The 18,053-nt window shown below is 36.9% G+C and overlaps 1 protein-coding gene across 2 annotated transcripts; it reads left to right on the top strand.

Annotated features, from left to right (window-relative positions):
* The first annotated feature begins 6 nt into the window (after nt 1-6).
* On the top strand, nt 7-15,646 carry TRAPPC6B (trafficking protein particle complex subunit 6B). 2 transcript variants are annotated; one of them, XM_078448307.2, is made up of 6 exons: nt 7-108; nt 8,326-8,393; nt 9,375-9,492; nt 11,006-11,089; nt 13,138-13,231; nt 14,193-15,646. In XM_078448307.2, the coding sequence occupies exons 1-6, from the start codon at nt 103-105 to the stop codon at nt 14,222-14,224; spliced, it is 402 nt and encodes a 133-aa protein (XP_078304433.1). In that variant the 5' UTR covers nt 7-102; the 3' UTR covers nt 14,225-15,646. The 2 variants fall into 2 exon arrangements, with proteins under 2 accessions (XP_078304433.1, XP_078304432.1); XM_078448306.2 differs by lacking the exon at nt 7-108 and adding an exon at nt 3,203-3,641.
* Nucleotides 15,647-18,053: the final 2,407 nt, after the last annotated feature.

Below are 18,053 nucleotides of genomic sequence, written 5' to 3'. Positions count from 1 at the left end.
ACAGACCTGCTCTTGTGGCGCGGCGCGCAGAGTTTTCCAGCCCTTTTAACCTGTGATATGACGTGCTCTGTATCGTTTTAACCACCTAATCACATCAGTGAGATGGAGGCGAGTCTATTTAACCCTCTCTCCAGTAAATGATCAGATTAGGAAAGGGTGCGGCCATTCTGTTGGTGCGCATGCCCAGAGAGGAGTTGGAGGGGTGGCGCAGTCCTCCCTTCATTGGATTAAACCAAAATGAGGGAAGCAAAAAATGAACATGAAAAATCATTAATCGTAATAGCTAACAATTATTTTGCTCGATACTAAATGAAACGTTTTACATAACTTGTCCCTCACAAACCAAAAGCTTGAATAAGCTGCCTGTTATTACTGATAAGGAAATTGAATCAGTAGATACTGTAACTATCTCTAGGTCACCCCAGCTGAGAATCGGTGTCTGATCAGACCCTCTGCAAGGGTATACTAGATGAAAATACCGACGAAAAGACTGCAGGTATCCTCTACACCCGGCCTATACAACCGGTTTAAGATGGGGTCTGGAGTAGCGGCCCTATTGTTAGTTGTGTGTGTACGACAGTGTCTTCTAGCTCGTGGTTCTGCTCCATGTACAGAGCCAACATGAGAACTGTTTTGTTCCAGAAATACATTTACAAATTACAGCTCAGAAAACATTTCCCCAAGAAACAGTGTTATAAATTACCTTGGTTCTCATCGTCTATTAGCCGGGCATCAACCTTGCACCAAGCATTAGACAACACTATTTAACTCTACTTACCATTTTAATTCGTCTCTTTAAAAGCTCCTATTGAGCATCACCAGTAATCCAGGCTCTGAAGATAAAACCTAGAACAAGATCGCTGTGGTTCCTGCTTCTGTGGAGTTTGTAGGCTCTTCAAGGAGCAAAAATCATTCATGTAACTCATTCACTCATTCAGTAAGTATTTGCTGAGCACTTACTATGTGCCAGGCACTTTTCTAGGTACTTGCATAGTGTGCAAAAAGATCTTTGTCTTCAAGGAGCTTGGAGACAGACAATAAACATAAGTAAATTACAAAACATGTTAGAAATGGACAAGGGCTATAGGAAAAAAAGTAAAACTGGATAAATGGGATAAGGGTTGATAAATAAGAAATTAATTATGATTGTAAACATACTTAGTATCCAATGATCCTTACTACAAGGCTGTGTAATAGATTGAACATGAAGCATAAGATTGTGGTAATAGTAGATCCTAACCACCAAATGTAACAATGTTTACATGGGAAAATGCTTTTATTTTATTTTTTTAATATTTTTTGGGAGAGTGCAAGCGGGGAAGGGACAGAGTGGAGGGGGGAGAGTATCTGGAGCAAGCTCTATACTGACAGCAGAGAGCCCAATGTGGGGCTCAAACTCAAGAGCCCTGAGAGATTGAGACTTGAGCTGAAGTCAGATGCTCAACTGACTGAGCCACCCAGGTGCCCCCATGAGAAAATGCTTTTAGAGGCAACCAGAAACATAGGATCTGTTCCTACTTCCATAGGACCTAATATTAGGATTCTGGACAATTCAACAATTGATGGTGGTGATGAAGGGAGAATGCAGTCAGGACATAAGGGACCTGATTTCATATATGGAAATATTAGTGCTGGAAAAAGTAAGATTATGGTTGCAAAATAATCTTTGAAATTCACTACTATTGTTAAATAACAAAAACTAAACAATAAATTTTAAAGATCTAATTAGCTTTATTAATTGATTCATGAATTGGGCAGCATCCCATCTGGCAAGCAGAGGGGGAGCTCCAAAAGGCTACAAAAAGAGAAAGATTTTTAGAGGTAGGACAAGGAAGTCATAAACAAAAAAAGGATTATTTGAGGTGAGGTCACTTTCCTTTGGGGACAAAAGGGCTTATAAAGTGGCTTACTACATCTATCTTTGGGGGTTAGAGAGGGCCTCTGTGACAGATTACCTTATTGGTGCTGGCCAGAAATATTCGTAACTAACCAGTTAAGACTACATTTCTGGTGGAGGTAAGCTCCAGTTTGGTGAGGGGCCTAACATAAATGACTCCATTTTGGGCCTGTGGTTTTCTTTCTAACAGTGTTTTCAAAGGCTTAGGTGGAATTTTTATGTGATGCTCTAAAAACTGATCCAGGGGCACCTGGGTTGCTCAGTCAGTTAGGCTTCTGACTTGATCTCAGCTCAGGTCTTGATCTCAGGGTCCTGAGTTCAAGCCCTGTGCTGGGCTTTGGACTGGGCATAAAGACTACTTAAAAAAAAAAAGAAAGAAAAAAGCTGCCATAATTCTAATTATGGAACATGATCTTAAATATCTGTGGAAGAATATGGAGAATTGAGAGGTTATTGTTAACAACTTGAGAAAACTCAGTATGTTAATTTGGGGGAAAAAATATTCCTTGTGAATTACTAAGTAAAGAAACAATCACAAGCTAAGCAACACTTTTAAGCCAGAATTTGCCAAAATTTAAGAGGTGCAGATGATCTAGCTATGTATTTGCATCTGTGTAGTAGTTAAATCCTACATCTGCCGTAGATTCTTATGAACTACTTCTCACAGTGAAGTTGCTTTTTTTTTCTTCTTCCTCCTCTTCTTTTTTTAATTTTTATTTCTTTTGAGAGAGAGACAGAGAGCATAAGCTGAGGAGGGACAGGAGAGAGACACAGAATCAGAAGCAGGCTCCTGGCTCTGAGCTGTCCGGTACAGAGTCTGGAACCACAAGATCATGACCTGAGCTGAAGTCCCACTAGCCAACTGAGCCACCCAGGTGCCCCTGTATTGTTTCAAGTACGTCCTGTTCTTTGCTTACTTCATCCCGTTTGACCCTTATACCCCACTCCCAGTAAACTTCCTTGTGGCCATAATGACTCTAAATCTTTTTGCATACCCAGGCTTAATCCACAATGGGTTGGGCTAATTTCTCAATATATCTAAACTTTGTAGCCTGAAAAAATGATTTATTCACTTTTTTTTTTTTTTTACAACTTTTCTCCCTATTGAACATGTGGCAAAAATAAAAGCTTTTGATGAAGCTAATTCTTGTCAGTTCTAACACATAGCTAGGTAACACACGGACGGCAGCGGGAGCTCCTTTTGATTTATTTTATGCTGCTCCCTCTCTCCCCCGCCTCCGATATCGTCTGGAGGAGGAACTTTTACCCTATGGGGACGCGAGGAGTTCAGCACGGAAAAGGAACTCTGTGATCATAGAGCTGGCGGAATGCCGGGGTAGAGGGGACCGGAAGTTGATTTTCGCCCCCCGCCCAGGGGCCGGATAGGGTCTCCGCTGACTCCGTTTGGTTCCGGCTGCTGTCAGATTCCGTCGTTGGGCCTGAGGGCTTGTTGGCCCTGGGGTGGGCTCGCCCCGGTACCGGCCTCACTCTTGTAGCAGCCTTGGGGAAACGGAGCGAATTCCTGGTCTCCTAGCAACCAGGGACCGGCTGTGGACTGAAGGAGCTGCGGCGCCACAGTGCAAATCGCTCAGGCGCTAGCCGGAACCCTTGAGCCCGGCCAAAACGGGAGCCTAAACTCTGCGCTTGGAAGAATAAGCAGGAAATGGCGGACGAGGCGTTGTTTTTGCTTCTACATAACGAGATGGTTTCTGGAGTGTACAAGTCTGCGGAGCAGGGGGAGGTGGTGAGTTCTCCCACAGGCCCTTGAGGTCCTTTCGCGGTGACACTTTTTGTTTCTTCTCAGTTCTTTCCTTCAATCCCTGTTCTATCGCCACCCAAAACCTCCCGAAGTGTAGACAAACTGGTCCACCTCCAAGTATCCTAAGACTAGAACCTGTGAGCTGTCTTCAGTCTTTAATCCTCTTCTCTTTCGTATTTTCTGTTTGACACTTTTTTTTTTGGGGTCCAGGCCCACATCTGATTCCTGCAGGTCACAAAATTTCTTACTTTTAGCCTTGTTGCTACCATGATTTATGGCAGGGTTCATTGCAACGCTGATTTTGGCACCCCTACTTAATTCTGTCACTTCCAGCACTACCACTGGACATACTTGAGAATCAACCCCTATCCCCTCTCTGTAACCCTCAGTATTCTCCGTTCTTGAAGACAGAAGCCTAATGAGATTTAAGATTAAAGGAAAGTTTGCAGGCGTTACTATAATTAGGAAACAAATTTAATTTTAAAAAATGTTATCTAGTGCCCTTATGTGTCAGAGGTGGTTTTGTGTGTTGGGAGTATAGTAATGAACGAAACAGTGACTTCATTTTCCTGGAGGTTACCTCTAATATGTAGGAATCCTCATTCATTCACTGATTCATTCAGAAAATATTTATCAGGTGTATTGTGAGCCTGACACTGTGCTAGATAAGATCATAGTTACTGGGGAATAGGGGTTCAATGAATAATTAATGTATTGGGTAGTAATTAGGAATAGAATCATGGAGTTGTAATGATTATTAAAAATGAGATATTCCTAAGTCATGCTCAAGTCAGAAGCTCTTTGTATAATGCTGTTGATAAAGATGGGTGGAAAGTGGGCAAAAGTAAAGACACAGATGTATGAAAGAGTGTGGTGTATTTATGCTTAAATATTTCACTGTGATTAAATTGAACGATTGGAGAGTAAGAAGTGTTAAAAGCTGAAGCTGGAAAGAGTCCTGTATGATTAAAGAATTTGACCTTCTCCGTGGAGAATTGTTAAAGAGGGGAATGACATGGTCCATTTGCATTTTAGGAAGATAATCCCGTGTTTAGGTTAGAGAGAGAGGATCTTTGTAGTGAGAAGAGTTGTTAATTCAGGGGTCCAGGCAGGAGATGATGAAGATCTGAATTAAGACAGAAGAAGAGAGAATGGTTTGTAAAATAAGAGGTAGAATCTCAAGGACTCAGTTAAGTATAGGAGTGAAAGCTCAGCGTGGAGCCTGCTTGGGATTTTCTCTGTCTCCCTCTGCTCCTCTCCTCGTGCATTCTCTCTTTCTCAAAAAATGAAATAAAATAAGTATATAAATAAATAAGTAAATAAGTAAAATAACATTAAAACAAAATCTTGGGTCATGAGTTCAAGCCCTGTGGATCTGTGCTGAGCATGAAGCTAAATACATAATTAATAAATAAATAAATAAATAAATAAGCAAGCAAATAAACAAACTAAAAATAAATGAATAAATAAGCAAATACACAAACTACTTTAAAATAAATGAATAAACTAATAATACCTTTCTTTTCCTATTGCACTTTGTTTACAGTAAGGAATTGAAAGTACATATAAGCCAAAAGGATTTTTAAAAGTTACGTAGCAGAGGTGCCTGGCTAGCTCAGTCCATACAGTATGTGATTCCTAATCTCAAGGTCCTGAGTTCAAACTTGGGCTTGGAGCCTGGTTTAAAAAAAAAAAAAAAAAAAAAAAAATTAGGTGGCTGTGAAGACCAGAATCCATGTTGGAATCTAGGTGTATGATGGTTCATTGTGTTAGTGTCTCTACTTTGAGTGTATTTCAGATTTTTCATAATAAATGTAAAAGAAAGACACGTAATCCTGACATTAAGCTGTAGTTTTTATGTACCTTTTCAGAGATGAAGTCATTAAATTCTGAAGTGAAATAAAGGGGGTGCCTGACTGGCTCAGTTGGTGGAGCACGTGGCTTTTGATCTCCGGGTCCGGGGTTTGAGCCCCACATTAGGTGTAGAGATTGCTTAAATAAATAAAATAAATAAACTTTGAAGTGAAATAAAGAACCAGTAGTTTTTACCCTTCAAATCAATGATTTTCAAACCATGCTTGGAGAGGAATTAAATTTTTAAAAATGGCGTAATTGGACATTTACCAATTTATGGAGAATAGATTTTTTAAAAGGTTAATAGAGAATAAAATATTCTCAAGTTTAATTTTCTTTAAAAATTTGGTACCCACTAGTGAGCATTCACAGATGCCAAAGTGAATGAACAAGTAGCAAAATCAGGAGGTATTTACTAGGGCATAATTCAAAAGCTTATGTGATCATAGTATTTGGGAATGTCTACATAAACATAGTTCCTGCTAATCAGCATACTCTTGGGTGATTCTACAAAAAACATATTGTTCCACAAAACTTATGGGTTACTTATTCTACCTGAGCATGCTTGTTTGTTCTCACCTGAACATGTTTTGAAATGAGTTGGAGAATAACAGAAAAACGAATGACTGATAGTATATCTGTGTGCAGAGCATTATGACAGCATAGGACCCAAAGGAGTGTCAAGGAAGGCTTTTGGGAGAATGTGATACTTGAACTGAATTTAAAGGATGTATAGTCTGTGGAATAGCATGTGCTAAGGCGTGGATACGCATGGAACTCTGGAGTTGCTGCAGAAATTTCAGAGTGGAAGAAGGAGAGATGTTTGTGGATATATGGCTGTTAGTAAATCTGGTTAACTAACCAGGATCATTTAAGGAAAGGCACATAATGCCATGCTAAGGAGTTGAACTTTATTTTGAAGAAAGAGGAGAGGGTGTTAAAAGGTTCAGTAGAGAAATAACCTGATTTGTTTTTTAGAAAGTCTATATCAGAAATATAGGAGGTAAATCAAAGGAAGAAAAAACTAGAAACAAAGAGGTAATTTGGAAGGCACTAACTGGAAACCAGTAGGGAAAAGAGAAGGGCTAACTTAAATAGTAAGGATAGAGAGAGATGGATTTTGAAAGCATGTAGATAATAGGCTTCGTAGGACTGCAGTGCATGTGGAAGGTTGGGAATAAAGAGGTAAAGTAAATGGCAGTTTTCTGGTTGGGGTAACTAGATGAATAGTGGTTCTTTTAATGAAGTTAAGGAATTTTAGAGGCAGCACAGGAGGAGGACATTAAAATAATATCATTTTGAATATGCCTTATTTGAGGAAACTGTGGGAACTCTAGATGGCTCTGTCCCATGAAGTCTGTACTATAAAAGTACAGATTTAGTTGTCACAACCTCATTAGTAGAATACATGGTTCCTTAAAAAAAAGTTGAGCAAATAATGAGGCCTATGGAAGTTTCCACTTCCACTAAGAAGTGGAAAAACAGGCTCCATTATATAAATATCCATGCCATCTTGGAGCTGTATTCTAGCAGAGGGTGGGGATAGAGGGACATGGACAATGTGAAATTAGTAAAGTATATAGTATGTTAAATGATGAAAGAAGTTCTTTGGAGACAAATTAAGCAGAGAAACGGGATAGGGCATCAGTTATCACCTACATGGGGCTGGAACTCACAACCCTGAGATCAAGAGTCATATGCTCTACCCACTGAGCCAGCCAGGCACCCTACTTTTAGAGGGCTTTTTAAAACACAGATTACACTGGGTTTCAGAATTTGCAGCTTTTGATGCTAATAATGTTGCTGGTCTTGGGGCACGCTTTGAGAATCATCAGAATAGAGAATTTCCGAAGGGGAATAATTTAGTTTTAAAGAAGATAGTAAAAAAGAGCCTCACTGATGTGGGTGGGTGGGAGGATGAGTGAAATGGATAAGGATGATTAAGAATATACTTATTGTGGTGAGCACTGAGTAATCTATTAGAATTGTTGAATGATTATATTGTACACCTGAAAAAGCGGGGTGGGGCGGGGGGGTGGGGACGGACCTCATGAGATGGTGACATGTGAGTGAAGACTTGAAGCTAGGGAATTGGTCATGTGGATATCTGGAAGAAGAGTTGCCCATGCAGGAACCCTGAGGTGGGAGCATGCCTGGCATATTCAAGGACAGTAAGAACAGTGTAGCTAGAGCCCATGTGAGTGAAGAAAAGTAGAAAGTTGAGACCTGAGGGGTAGAGAAATCTGGATTGTAGAGAACTTTGTAAATGATCCAGAGGATTTTGAGAGTCTTCAGCATAGCAGTAGTATTTACAGTCTGAAGACTGGATGAGATTGTCAAAGAAAAAACAAAGCAATTGCATGATTTCTGACATAGGATGGTGGGATCATCAACTAAGACACATTGAGGACTGGAAAACTTGGATGACTCTAAGAGACATTTTGAAGCCAGGAACAATAGAATTTAATGACCGCCCAAAGGGAGTGACTGGTGGAAAGGTGATACTTTGACTTCATTTCTATAACTGAGGAGAGAAGAATAGTTGAAAATGGAAAAAAAATGTGTAGAGGGAGTAATTAGGCAGAGGCTTTGGCGTTTCTGAGAAGTAGTAACAGTTCCCTGTTTACCTTATTGCCTTATGAAATGATTAGTACTAAGAAAATTGAAATACAACTTATAATTCACTTTTTCTTAGAATATTTTAGTAAAAAAAGTATAAGTACTTTTATATTTTTAGTCAGCATCTTAAAACAATTTTTGAATACTGATATTTTGGTATTCTAAAAATTTTCAAAACAATTATTTTTTAAAATAGGAAAATGGACGCTGTATTACTAAGCTGGAAAACATGGGGTTTCGAGTGGGACAAGGATTGATAGAAAGGTGAGCAGTATGGATTTGAAAATTTTCTTCCAGGTAGGTTATAAACAAAGATGATCCATTTCAAAAGATTGCATAAAATTTGAAGTACTTTAATTTTAATTTCTAAATTGTATTTATCCTGTGTTCTTTAACTCACAGATTGAAATTTCTCTTTAGTTCTGATGCCATTTTAACTCGGTTAAAACTTTTAATATCAGAAGAAAATATATATTTGTATTTTAGACTTTTTTCCTAAAAACTTTGGTGTACTGTCTAAAATCTTGTTGCATTTTTGGGGTGCCTGGGTGGCTCAGTTGGTTGAGTGTCCAACTCTTGATTTTGGCTCAGGTCATGATCTCACAGTTTGTGGGTTCAAGACCCATGTTGGTGCTAGGCTGACAGTGTTGGGTGCGGGACTGATATCTTGGAGCCTGCTTGGGATTCTCTGCCTCCCTCTCTCTCTGCCCCTTCCTTGCTTGCGCTCTCAAAAATAAATAAGCATTTTTTAAAAGCTTATTAAAATAAATAATAAAATCTTGCTGCCTTTTTTACTTAAGGTCTAGTAGGTTCTTTAACCTAAATGGATTTTTGTTTAAATGCAAGGGATGGAAATTCTTTAGAGTCTATGTTAATGTATGTACTAATTTTTCAATTTATAGATCCAGTCTTAAGGTCTTATTCCTTTCTCATTATTTGAATAGCTGAACTCTGGTTATATTTTATATAACAATACCGTGATTATGCTCAGCTTTTTTTTTTTTTTTTTTAATGTGCTAGAATTAATTTTACTTAAAATTGCAGCTTGCTATTAGACTAATTTCCATACTGTAATTGCATAACAGAATGTAAATTGAGATGAGATCTCCTTTGCTTGGTGCTTATCACTTTGTGACCATCAATAAATGTTCAGTGCTGTTCTGGCATTTCAAAATTAGTGAATAATGTGACCCTCCTGCTTTCTTTGGAGGAAAAATGCTGATTACTTTTAGTTGATCTTTTTAGGTTTACAAAAGATACTGCCAGGTTCAAGGATGAATTAGATATCATGAAGTTCATTTGTAAAGATTTTTGGACTACAGTCTTCAAAAAACAAATCGACAATCTAAGGACAAATCATCAGGTATTTAGACAAATTAAGGCCTATTTTTTAAAGTCCTTTGACTTAATATAAATGTCCTATTTTAGTTACTATATAAAACTTAAAATAATTTCTAGTCAACTTTGAAATGTTTCTCTTACATGTTATTAATACATCATGATTTTTTTTCTCTAATAGGATACAGTGTATAAGAACAAATAGATAGTTATCAGTAATGATAGCTGTTTCTTTTCCCCAAATAAAAACGTTATCTTAAGTTTTAAAAAGTAGCAGAATGTCAGAATGATAAAGGTTTTAGGATTTGGTTCCTTAGTTATCATTACTTAATGGTGATTATATGTAGAACCACAAATATATCATGTTTGTCTTTAGAGTAATTTCTGATGTCTAATTTATAGAGCATATTTAAGTAACTCTTGCATTATATGTTGCATTGTTGGTCATTTTTCTATTAAAATAATTTGTTAAATAAAATTTAATAGATTGGGGCACCTGGGTGGTTCAGTCGGTTAAGCTCCGACTTTAGTTCGGGTCATGATCTCACAGTTTGTGAGTTCGAGCCCCACATCAGGCTTTGTGCTGACATCTCAGAGCCTGGAATCTGCTTCAGATTCTGTGTGTCTCTCTCCCTCTGCCTCTCCCTCCCTCCTTCTCTCTCTCTCTCTATATATATGTCCCTCCCCGACTCACACTCTGTCTCTCTCAAAAATAAACATTAAAAAAAAATTTTAAGAAAAAAATATAATAGATAAAATTTAATAGATTGCGTGGAAAATTATGCATTTAAATAGATTTATAAAACTCAAGGAAATATTTTAGAGTGGATTTGGCATTTTGATTAAATATTAGAAAATGAAAATAATGTATCTAGTAGTTACCAGTACTTTTCATTTTTTTATATAACAATATTAGTGTTACCTTGTAAGTATTGAAATGCTAATGAGAGGAATTGAATTTCGTTGTTGGCTTTCTAGATATGAGCTAATAATATATAACTTAATTCCACCTGGACATGTATTTCTGATTCCTTTGAGTTCTTTAAGGGTAGGAACTATCTTTTGCATCTTTGTATCCATAGTATCTTAAATCTTTCAATAAATATTAGCTTTATAAAGTTCTCAACAATTCTTCAGCCTACACACTGCAAAACTCTTTCATTTAAAGAAATTTGACCAATGGAAAGGAGAGTTTTAATAACTTAAAAAACTCTTAATTGTTGTGAGGAGAAAATTTTTTTTTTTTTTTTAAATTTTTTTTCCCAACGTTTTTTATTTATTTTTGGGACAGAGAGAGACAGAGCATGAACGGGGGAGGGGCAGAGAGAGAGGGAGACACAGAATCGGAAACAGGCTCCAGGCTCCGAGCCATCAGCCCAGAGCCTGACGCGGGGCTTGAACTCACGGACCGCGAGATCGTGACCTGGCTGAAGTCGGACGCTTAACCGACTGCGCCACCCAGGCGCCCCTGTGAGGAGAAAATTTTTAAGGACTACAGCATACATTGACTCTGGATGTTTTTTCTGTTTTTGAAACAGGGCATCTATGTACTTCAGGACAACAAATTTCGTCTGCTTACTCAGATGTCTGCAGGAAAACAGTATTTAGAACATGCATCTAAGGTATTTAATGGAATAGAAGATTGGGATTTTCATAGGGAAGAGTACGATGTCAACCACAACAGAGTTTTGAATTTAAAATAGGTTTTAAAGTTGTTTTTTTTTTTGTTTAAGTGCTTTTCTGTGAAATAGGAGACAGGTGTTCATCATACTAAAATAATCTGTGTTAACCAATAGCTGAGTAGGCTTATGATGACTAATGAAACACTATAACAAAATGCCATTGAAATGTAGATGAATGTCAGGTTCTTGAATTTAGCATAGGTGTATCAGAAAAGATAGTCAAACTCATAAAACTGGTATTAACTGTGCAAAACTACTCACCTGAGTTTATATTTATAATATCCTTTAGCTAATTAAAAATTTTTTGAGGGGCGCCTGGGTGGCTCAGTTTGGTTAAGCATCTGACTCTTGATTTTGGCTCAGGTCATGATCTCGCAGTTCATGAGATTGAGCCCTGCATCGGGCTTCGTGCTGTCTGTGTGGAGCTAGCTTAGGATTCTCTCTCTCCCGCTCTCTCTGCCCTCCCCTGCTCGCACCTGCATGTGCACTCTCTCTCTCAAAATAAATAAATAAACTTAAAACAAAAATTTTTCCCTGTTATTAACGTGTTTCTAAGAATACGTTTTTTGTGTTAAGTATATCTGTGTTTCTGTGTTTTGTCTAGTTTTTGTTTGTTTGTTTGTTTTTTTTAATTTTTTTTTTCAACGTTTTTTATTTATTTTTGGGACAGAGAGAGACAGAGCATGAACGGGGGAGGGGCAGAGAGAGAGGGAGACACAGAATCGGAAACAGGCTCCAGGCTCCGAGCCATCAGCCCAGAGCCTGACGCGGGGCTCGAACTCACGGACCGCGAGATCGTGACCTGGCTGAAGTCGGACGCTTAACCGACTGCGCCACCCAGGCGCCCCTAGTTTTTGTTTTTAAATCTCAGGTAGGAATCAATAAGTAGATCAGCAGATATATTAAAGCTGACAAGTTTAATGTAAGGGTTCTTTTGAGATGATTAAAATATCTGGGGCAGTATGAGCTATTATTTATCTGTAAACATTTATCTGTACATAAATTATCTAACAAAAGCATTATAGTTATAGTGGAAAGAGCATGGAATTGGAACCAAATAAATCTAAATTTTAAACTATGCAATTTACAGTTTTGTGACATTGGATAAGTTATATAACCCCCTTTGGACCTTAATTCCTACATTAATAAAGTTGGTTATAATAGTACCTATATTATTAACAATCTCTAAAGTCCCTTCCAGGTCAAAATTTCATGACTCCAGATTTAATTACTGATCAGTACCCATTTATGTAATTATAACATTATCTATATTATTCATAGATATATTGTGTTATTGGCTGTCATACAGTACAAACATGTGCATAATCAAAAATTCCTTGGATAATTTATTTTTTGGTTCCTGTTCTTATCTGGCTTTCTGTGCTGTAGCTCAGCCCCATTCCCTTTTTTTTGTTTCCATATGACAGGGTTTCCCACGTTGGTACTGTTGAGATTCTGAATGGGATAATTCTTTGTTATAGCAGATTGGCTGTAAGTCTTGAACAAATCAAGATTCTTGGTTGTAGAAAGCAGACACCAACTCTGATTGAATAGGGGAAAAAAACATACAGAATTGATGAGAAAGCTCAGAAAACAGGCAAGAACTGTGGAAGGTTAGGGCAGCCAGAAAGATAGCCCAAGTCACTCCTCAGGCAGGGTCTAGTTAGAGTCCTTTGCACTAACAGACACCAGCCACGTTTGCTGCCTCTAGAACTAATTATAACCTGTTTCCAGGTTGTTTTTTCACTCATTCTAGATTCAGAGTCTGTGACTGGAGCACCCAAGTCACGTGTCCATGGTTTAGTTGCCAGGAAGCTGGGAACTTGTTTTAACAATCATAATTTTCAATAATTTAAAAAATTCTTCCACTACCTTTTTTTAAACAGCAATGACTTATTAATAGGAAGGCTTGACTCAGTGTCGTATTTATCAATAGCATTGCTTTCTTAGTAAATCCTTAATATTCTTTACATTTTTCTTCCTTTCAGTATTTGGCATTTACCTGTGGCTTAATCAGAGGTGGCTTATCAAACTTGGGGATAAAAAGTATTGTAACGGCTGAAGTGTCTTCAATGCCTGCCTGTAAGTTGAATTCACATTTCTTAAAAATGTGATTATTTTTAGTGATTATTTTTCAAGTCTGGTGGTTTTTGTTTGTTTGTTTTTGTTAACTTAGAGTTAACTTAGAGGAAATTTAAAATGCTAAAACCATTTTGTTTTACTTTTACCAATTTTAACATTTAATGTAGTAACATGTAGCATCCCTATATTCATATTCAAAGATTTTAAAATTTATAATGGTAATGATTTAAGAAAGTAGGTTAAAGTAGTCCAAATTTATAAGACAGCTTAAGTGATGATTCTTAACTTTTAAAGGAAAAATTTCTGCATTATTCTTTTAAGATAGCAAATTGCCCTATAGTATTGAAAATGTCTTTTTTAAAAAGTTTTCTAGGGGCACCTGGGTGGCTCAGTCGGTTAAGCGTCCGACTTCGGCTCAGGTCATGATCTCGTGATTCGTGAGTTCAAGCCCCACATTGGGCTCTCTGCTGTCAGCGTGGGTCCTCTGTCCCTGTCTCTCTGCCCCTCCCCCGCTCATGCTCTCTCTCTTTCTCTCTATCTCAAAAATAAACACTGAAGTTTTCCAGAGTACATCTATTATATATAAAGCTATATAAAGCCAACTAGTCTTTTATTGCTAAACTCCTTTCCAAAGATATTTTCACCAGAGCTACCAACCAAGAATAAAATTGACTTGAGCATCATTGTATTTCCTTTTTATTCACAATGATAATTAGCAGTGAAATACCCAAAAGGTAGGAATCACAAAGAGGAGAAGCAGACACCTATCTATTCACAAAACAAATAATCACCTCATAAAAATGAAATTTGCTTTGTTGAGTATTGTGAAAAGTGTGAAAAGTTGTTTGACATAGCAGGTTTCTCCATTGAAACTACTTTCTAATAGAACAGAAAATTGATGTTTAAGCTTGTTTTCTTTGTACCTAAGTCAAGGAATGATTTTTCATTTTTCTTTTTTTAGGTAAATTTCAGGTGATGATACAGAAGCTCTAAAACATACTGAAATGCAAGGCAAGGCTTCAACAGTGTAAAGAGATAAATTATTCGTGTATAAAGTATTTCAAGTAGCAATGATTTAATTACATTGTTGGACATTTGTATTGATATAAGCTATTTGCTAATTTATGTAATGAAAGATGCACTCTTAACCAGGAGTAAGATTGTATTTTATTAATTTAACACAGACCAAGTTAAAGCAGATAAAGACACATTCTACCATAACATAGATTTTACTAAAACTATTCAGAATGAAAACCTGATTTCAAACAACTAAACCCCAAGATTTAGAACCCTTATTTTAAACATTCATATTTGCTCAGACTGGTATGTATTTAACCACAGATAGAAAAGCAAAACTCAGGGTTTGATAAATTAGCATTAAGAAAAGTATGCATCAGGGGTGCTTGGTTGGCTCAGTTGGTTAAGTGTCTGACTTTGGCTCAGGTCATGATCTCGTGGTTCATGAGTTTAAGCCCTGCGTTGGGCTCTGTGCTCACAGCTCGGAGCCTGGAGCCTGGAGCCTGCTTCAGCTTCTGTGTCTCCCTCTCTCTCTGCCCCTCCCCCACTAGCACATGCGCACATGCTCTCTTTCTCTCTCTCAAAAATATAAATAAAACATTATGAACTTTTTTTTAATTTAAAAAAGTATGTATTAGAATCATTTCTGTAAAAATGAGCAAATTTCAGTTTTGCTTTATGAATTTATTTTAGTTATTTAAGAAAAGCAAACAGTACACTAAACATTTTTTATTTTATTATAATTTATTTCTATTAAGAATTTTTATGCCTATGAAAATTTTATATACATTGTGTATTATGTGTGTGATACATATATATACTATATCTAACCGCCTAAATTGCAAAAAAGTTCATTTTACTTTAACAGAATTTAGTCCTTAATTTTACTTTAATAGAATTCAGTCCTTGAGAACTCCATTAATGTAATTAAAGTGTAATATAGATTAGTTTAAATGTGAATTCAGTGACTCCAGGGCCAAAGACTATTAGGCATTTTAGGAAGGAATTTTATACTTACTCCTGTTACAGTTTTGACTTTCACCTTTTTTCCCCATGTGTGGAAGGACTGGTGAAGGTTCTAACATCCTTATTTTTATTCCCTAATTACTATTTCCCAAGAGCAGAGGGGTGGATAATTGGCTTAGTCACACCAACATTCATTGGACAATGTCTATTCAGTGGGTTGGGTCAGTGCTCATTAGTGTGTCTATCATCTCCTCTTCCATCTGATAACCGAGAGAAGACAAGCGTGAAGATGAAAGTCATCACATTGAGGATAGCAGGATGCATCAATAGGAAGCACCTTTATTGTGCTTCTGAATTAACCAATCCTGGAACTGCTTTACCTTTGGACTTTTTGTTACATGGGATAATAAATTCCTTATATTGTTCAATCCACTTTTGGTTCTGTATTTTGTTACTTGTAGTCAAAAAGAAGTCTCTTATAGCTGAGGCAAGGAGAGTTAGGTTATACAAAAAAACAATATAGGAGAATTGAATTTCTTTTTCTCTCAGGAAGGGAGGGAAGAGAAGAACTTAAAGGTTTACATGTAAAATGATAAAACCCTAAAGTACTAAAGAAGATATTAGTTTTATCATCTTGTAGTAGAGAAGGACTTTTTAAAAAATGTACAGTGTTATAAAGGAAAATAGTAAAAAAATTAATAACCTCTTCAAATGCTGTTAGGAAAATTGGATATCCACATGCAAGAAAATGAAATTCAATCCTTACTTTATACCATACATAAAAATTTACTCAAAGTGGATTATAGACTGATACTTAGGACCTGAAACCAAAAAACTCGTAGAACAGAGGAAAAGCTTCATAATATTGGTCTTGGCAATATTTTCTTGGATTTGACACCAAAAACAAGCAACAAAAGCAAAAACAGACAAAATGGCACTACATCAAATTTAATAGCTGCTATACGTAAAGGAAACAGAGTGAAAAGGTAGCCTACCGAATGGGAAAAGTATTTGCAAACCATGTATCTATAGGGGTTAATACCTAAAATATATAAGGAACTCTTACAGCTCAATAGCAAAAAAATAACCCAATTAAAAAATGGACAAAGGACTTAAACATATTTCTCCAAAGAAGATACACAAATGGCCAACAGGTATATGAAGAGATGCTCAGTATCAGTAATCACCAGTGCAAATTGAAACCGTAATATCACCTCACACCTTTTAGGATGGCATTATCCAAAAAAAAATTTTTTGCAAGGATGTGGAGAATTTAGAACCCTTGTGCCCTGTTAGTGGGAATGTAAAATGATATAACTCCTATGGAAAATACTATGGAATTTCCATTAACAACTAAAACTGGAACTGCTGTATGATGCAGCAATCCTGCTTGTGACTATTCAGAAGATTGAAATCAAGAACTTGAAGAGAGATTTGAACTCTCCTGTCTCTTGTGTTGTTCACAATAGCCAAGAGGTAGAAACAACTTGCCCTTTAACAGATGAATGGATAAAGAAAATATGGTATATACATTCAGTGAAATACTATTCAACCTTAACCAAAAGAAGAAAGTCCCGTCATATGCCAGCATGGATGAAACCTTAAGGACATGCTTAAGTGAAATAAGCCAGTCACAGAATGACCAAAAAAAAAAAAAAAAAAACAGGTTATTGCTTTTACGAGGTACCCAAAGTAGTCAAATTCATAGAGGCAGAAAGTAGCATGTTGACAAGGCTGGGGAAAGAGAAATTAGGAGTTGTTCAAGGAGTACAGGATTTGTTTTATGCAAGATGAAAAAGTTCTAAGATCTGTGTTAACAATGTGCATATAGTTAACAATACTGTAAACATAAAAATTTAAGAAGGTAGATTTCATGTTAATGTGTTTTAATTTTTACTGCAGACAGAACTTGACAAAAATTTTAAAAACTATTTGCATGGCAGAAAACACTATTAAAATGTTAAAATAGGGGAAAATATAGTGCATACCATATTTGCCATAAGTGCATATCTGCCCTTTAAAAGAGCACATCAGTGGAGCACCTAGGTGGCTCAGTCAGTCAAGTGTCCAACTTTGGCTCAGGTCATGATCTCCCAGTTCCTGTGTTTGAGCCCTGCATCGGGCTCTGTGCTGACAGCTCAGAGCCTGGAGCCTTCTTCAGATTCTGTGTCTCCCTTTCTCTGCCCCTCCCCTTCTTGTGCTGTCTCTCTCTCGCAAAAGTAAACATTAAAAAAAAAATAAAAGTACATCAATTTAAAACACGGATATCCTTTAATGTGGCAATTCCATTTCTATAAATTTAACCTAAGAAAATAAATGAGGGTAAAGGTGGTCAAAGGGTATAATCTTGTTATAAGATGAATAAGTTCTAGGGATGTAATGTATAACATGGTGACTATAGTTAACAATACTGTATATTTGAAAATTGCTGGGGATGCCTGGGTGGCTCACTTGGTTAACCATCTGGCTCTTGATCTCAGCTCAGGTCTTGATCTCCAGGGTCATGAGTTCAAGCCCTGTGCTGGGCTTTGCACTGAGCTTGAAGCCTACTTAAAAAAAAAAAAAGAAAAAAGTTGCTAAGAGAGTAGATCTTAAGAGTTCTCACCACACACACAACATTTTGTTAACTGGAGTAAGTGGTGGATGTGTTCACTATTGTAATCATTTTGCAATATATATGCATATTAGTCCAGCACACTCTACACCTTACACTTAAAAGACAATGTTATATGTCAAATATATCTCAAGCTGGGAAAAATGAGTAGGCAAACTTGTGTGTATAAGGATTTTCACTATTTAAGTGTTCATTTTTTTAAAATGTGTTATTTATTTTTGAGAG

The sequence above is a fragment of the Panthera onca genome, chromosome B3, assembly GCF_046562875.1.
Source record: "Panthera onca isolate mPanOnc1 chromosome B3, mPanOnc1 haplotype 2, whole genome shotgun sequence".
In the NCBI taxonomy this organism is placed as follows: domain Eukaryota; kingdom Metazoa; phylum Chordata; class Mammalia; order Carnivora; family Felidae; genus Panthera; species Panthera onca.
The sequence above is the reverse complement of the archived record's forward strand: the minus strand, read 5'-3'. Positions and strand labels throughout refer to the sequence as shown.

What these genes read in the sequence shown, in the direction of transcription:
- TRAPPC6B (XM_078448306.2), top strand. Translation starts at nt 3,561, where the DNA reads ATGGCGGACGAGGCGTTGTTTTTGCTTCTACATAACGAGATGGTTTCT. An exon ending in GGACAAGGATTGATAGAAAG is followed by an intron (nt 8,394 to 9,374) that starts GTGAGCAGTATG and finishes TGATCTTTTTAG; the next exon opens with GTTTACAAAAGATACTGCCA. An exon ending in ATCTAAGGACAAATCATCAG is followed by an intron (nt 9,493 to 11,005) that starts GTATTTAGACAA and finishes TTTTTGAAACAG; the next exon opens with GGCATCTATGTACTTCAGGA.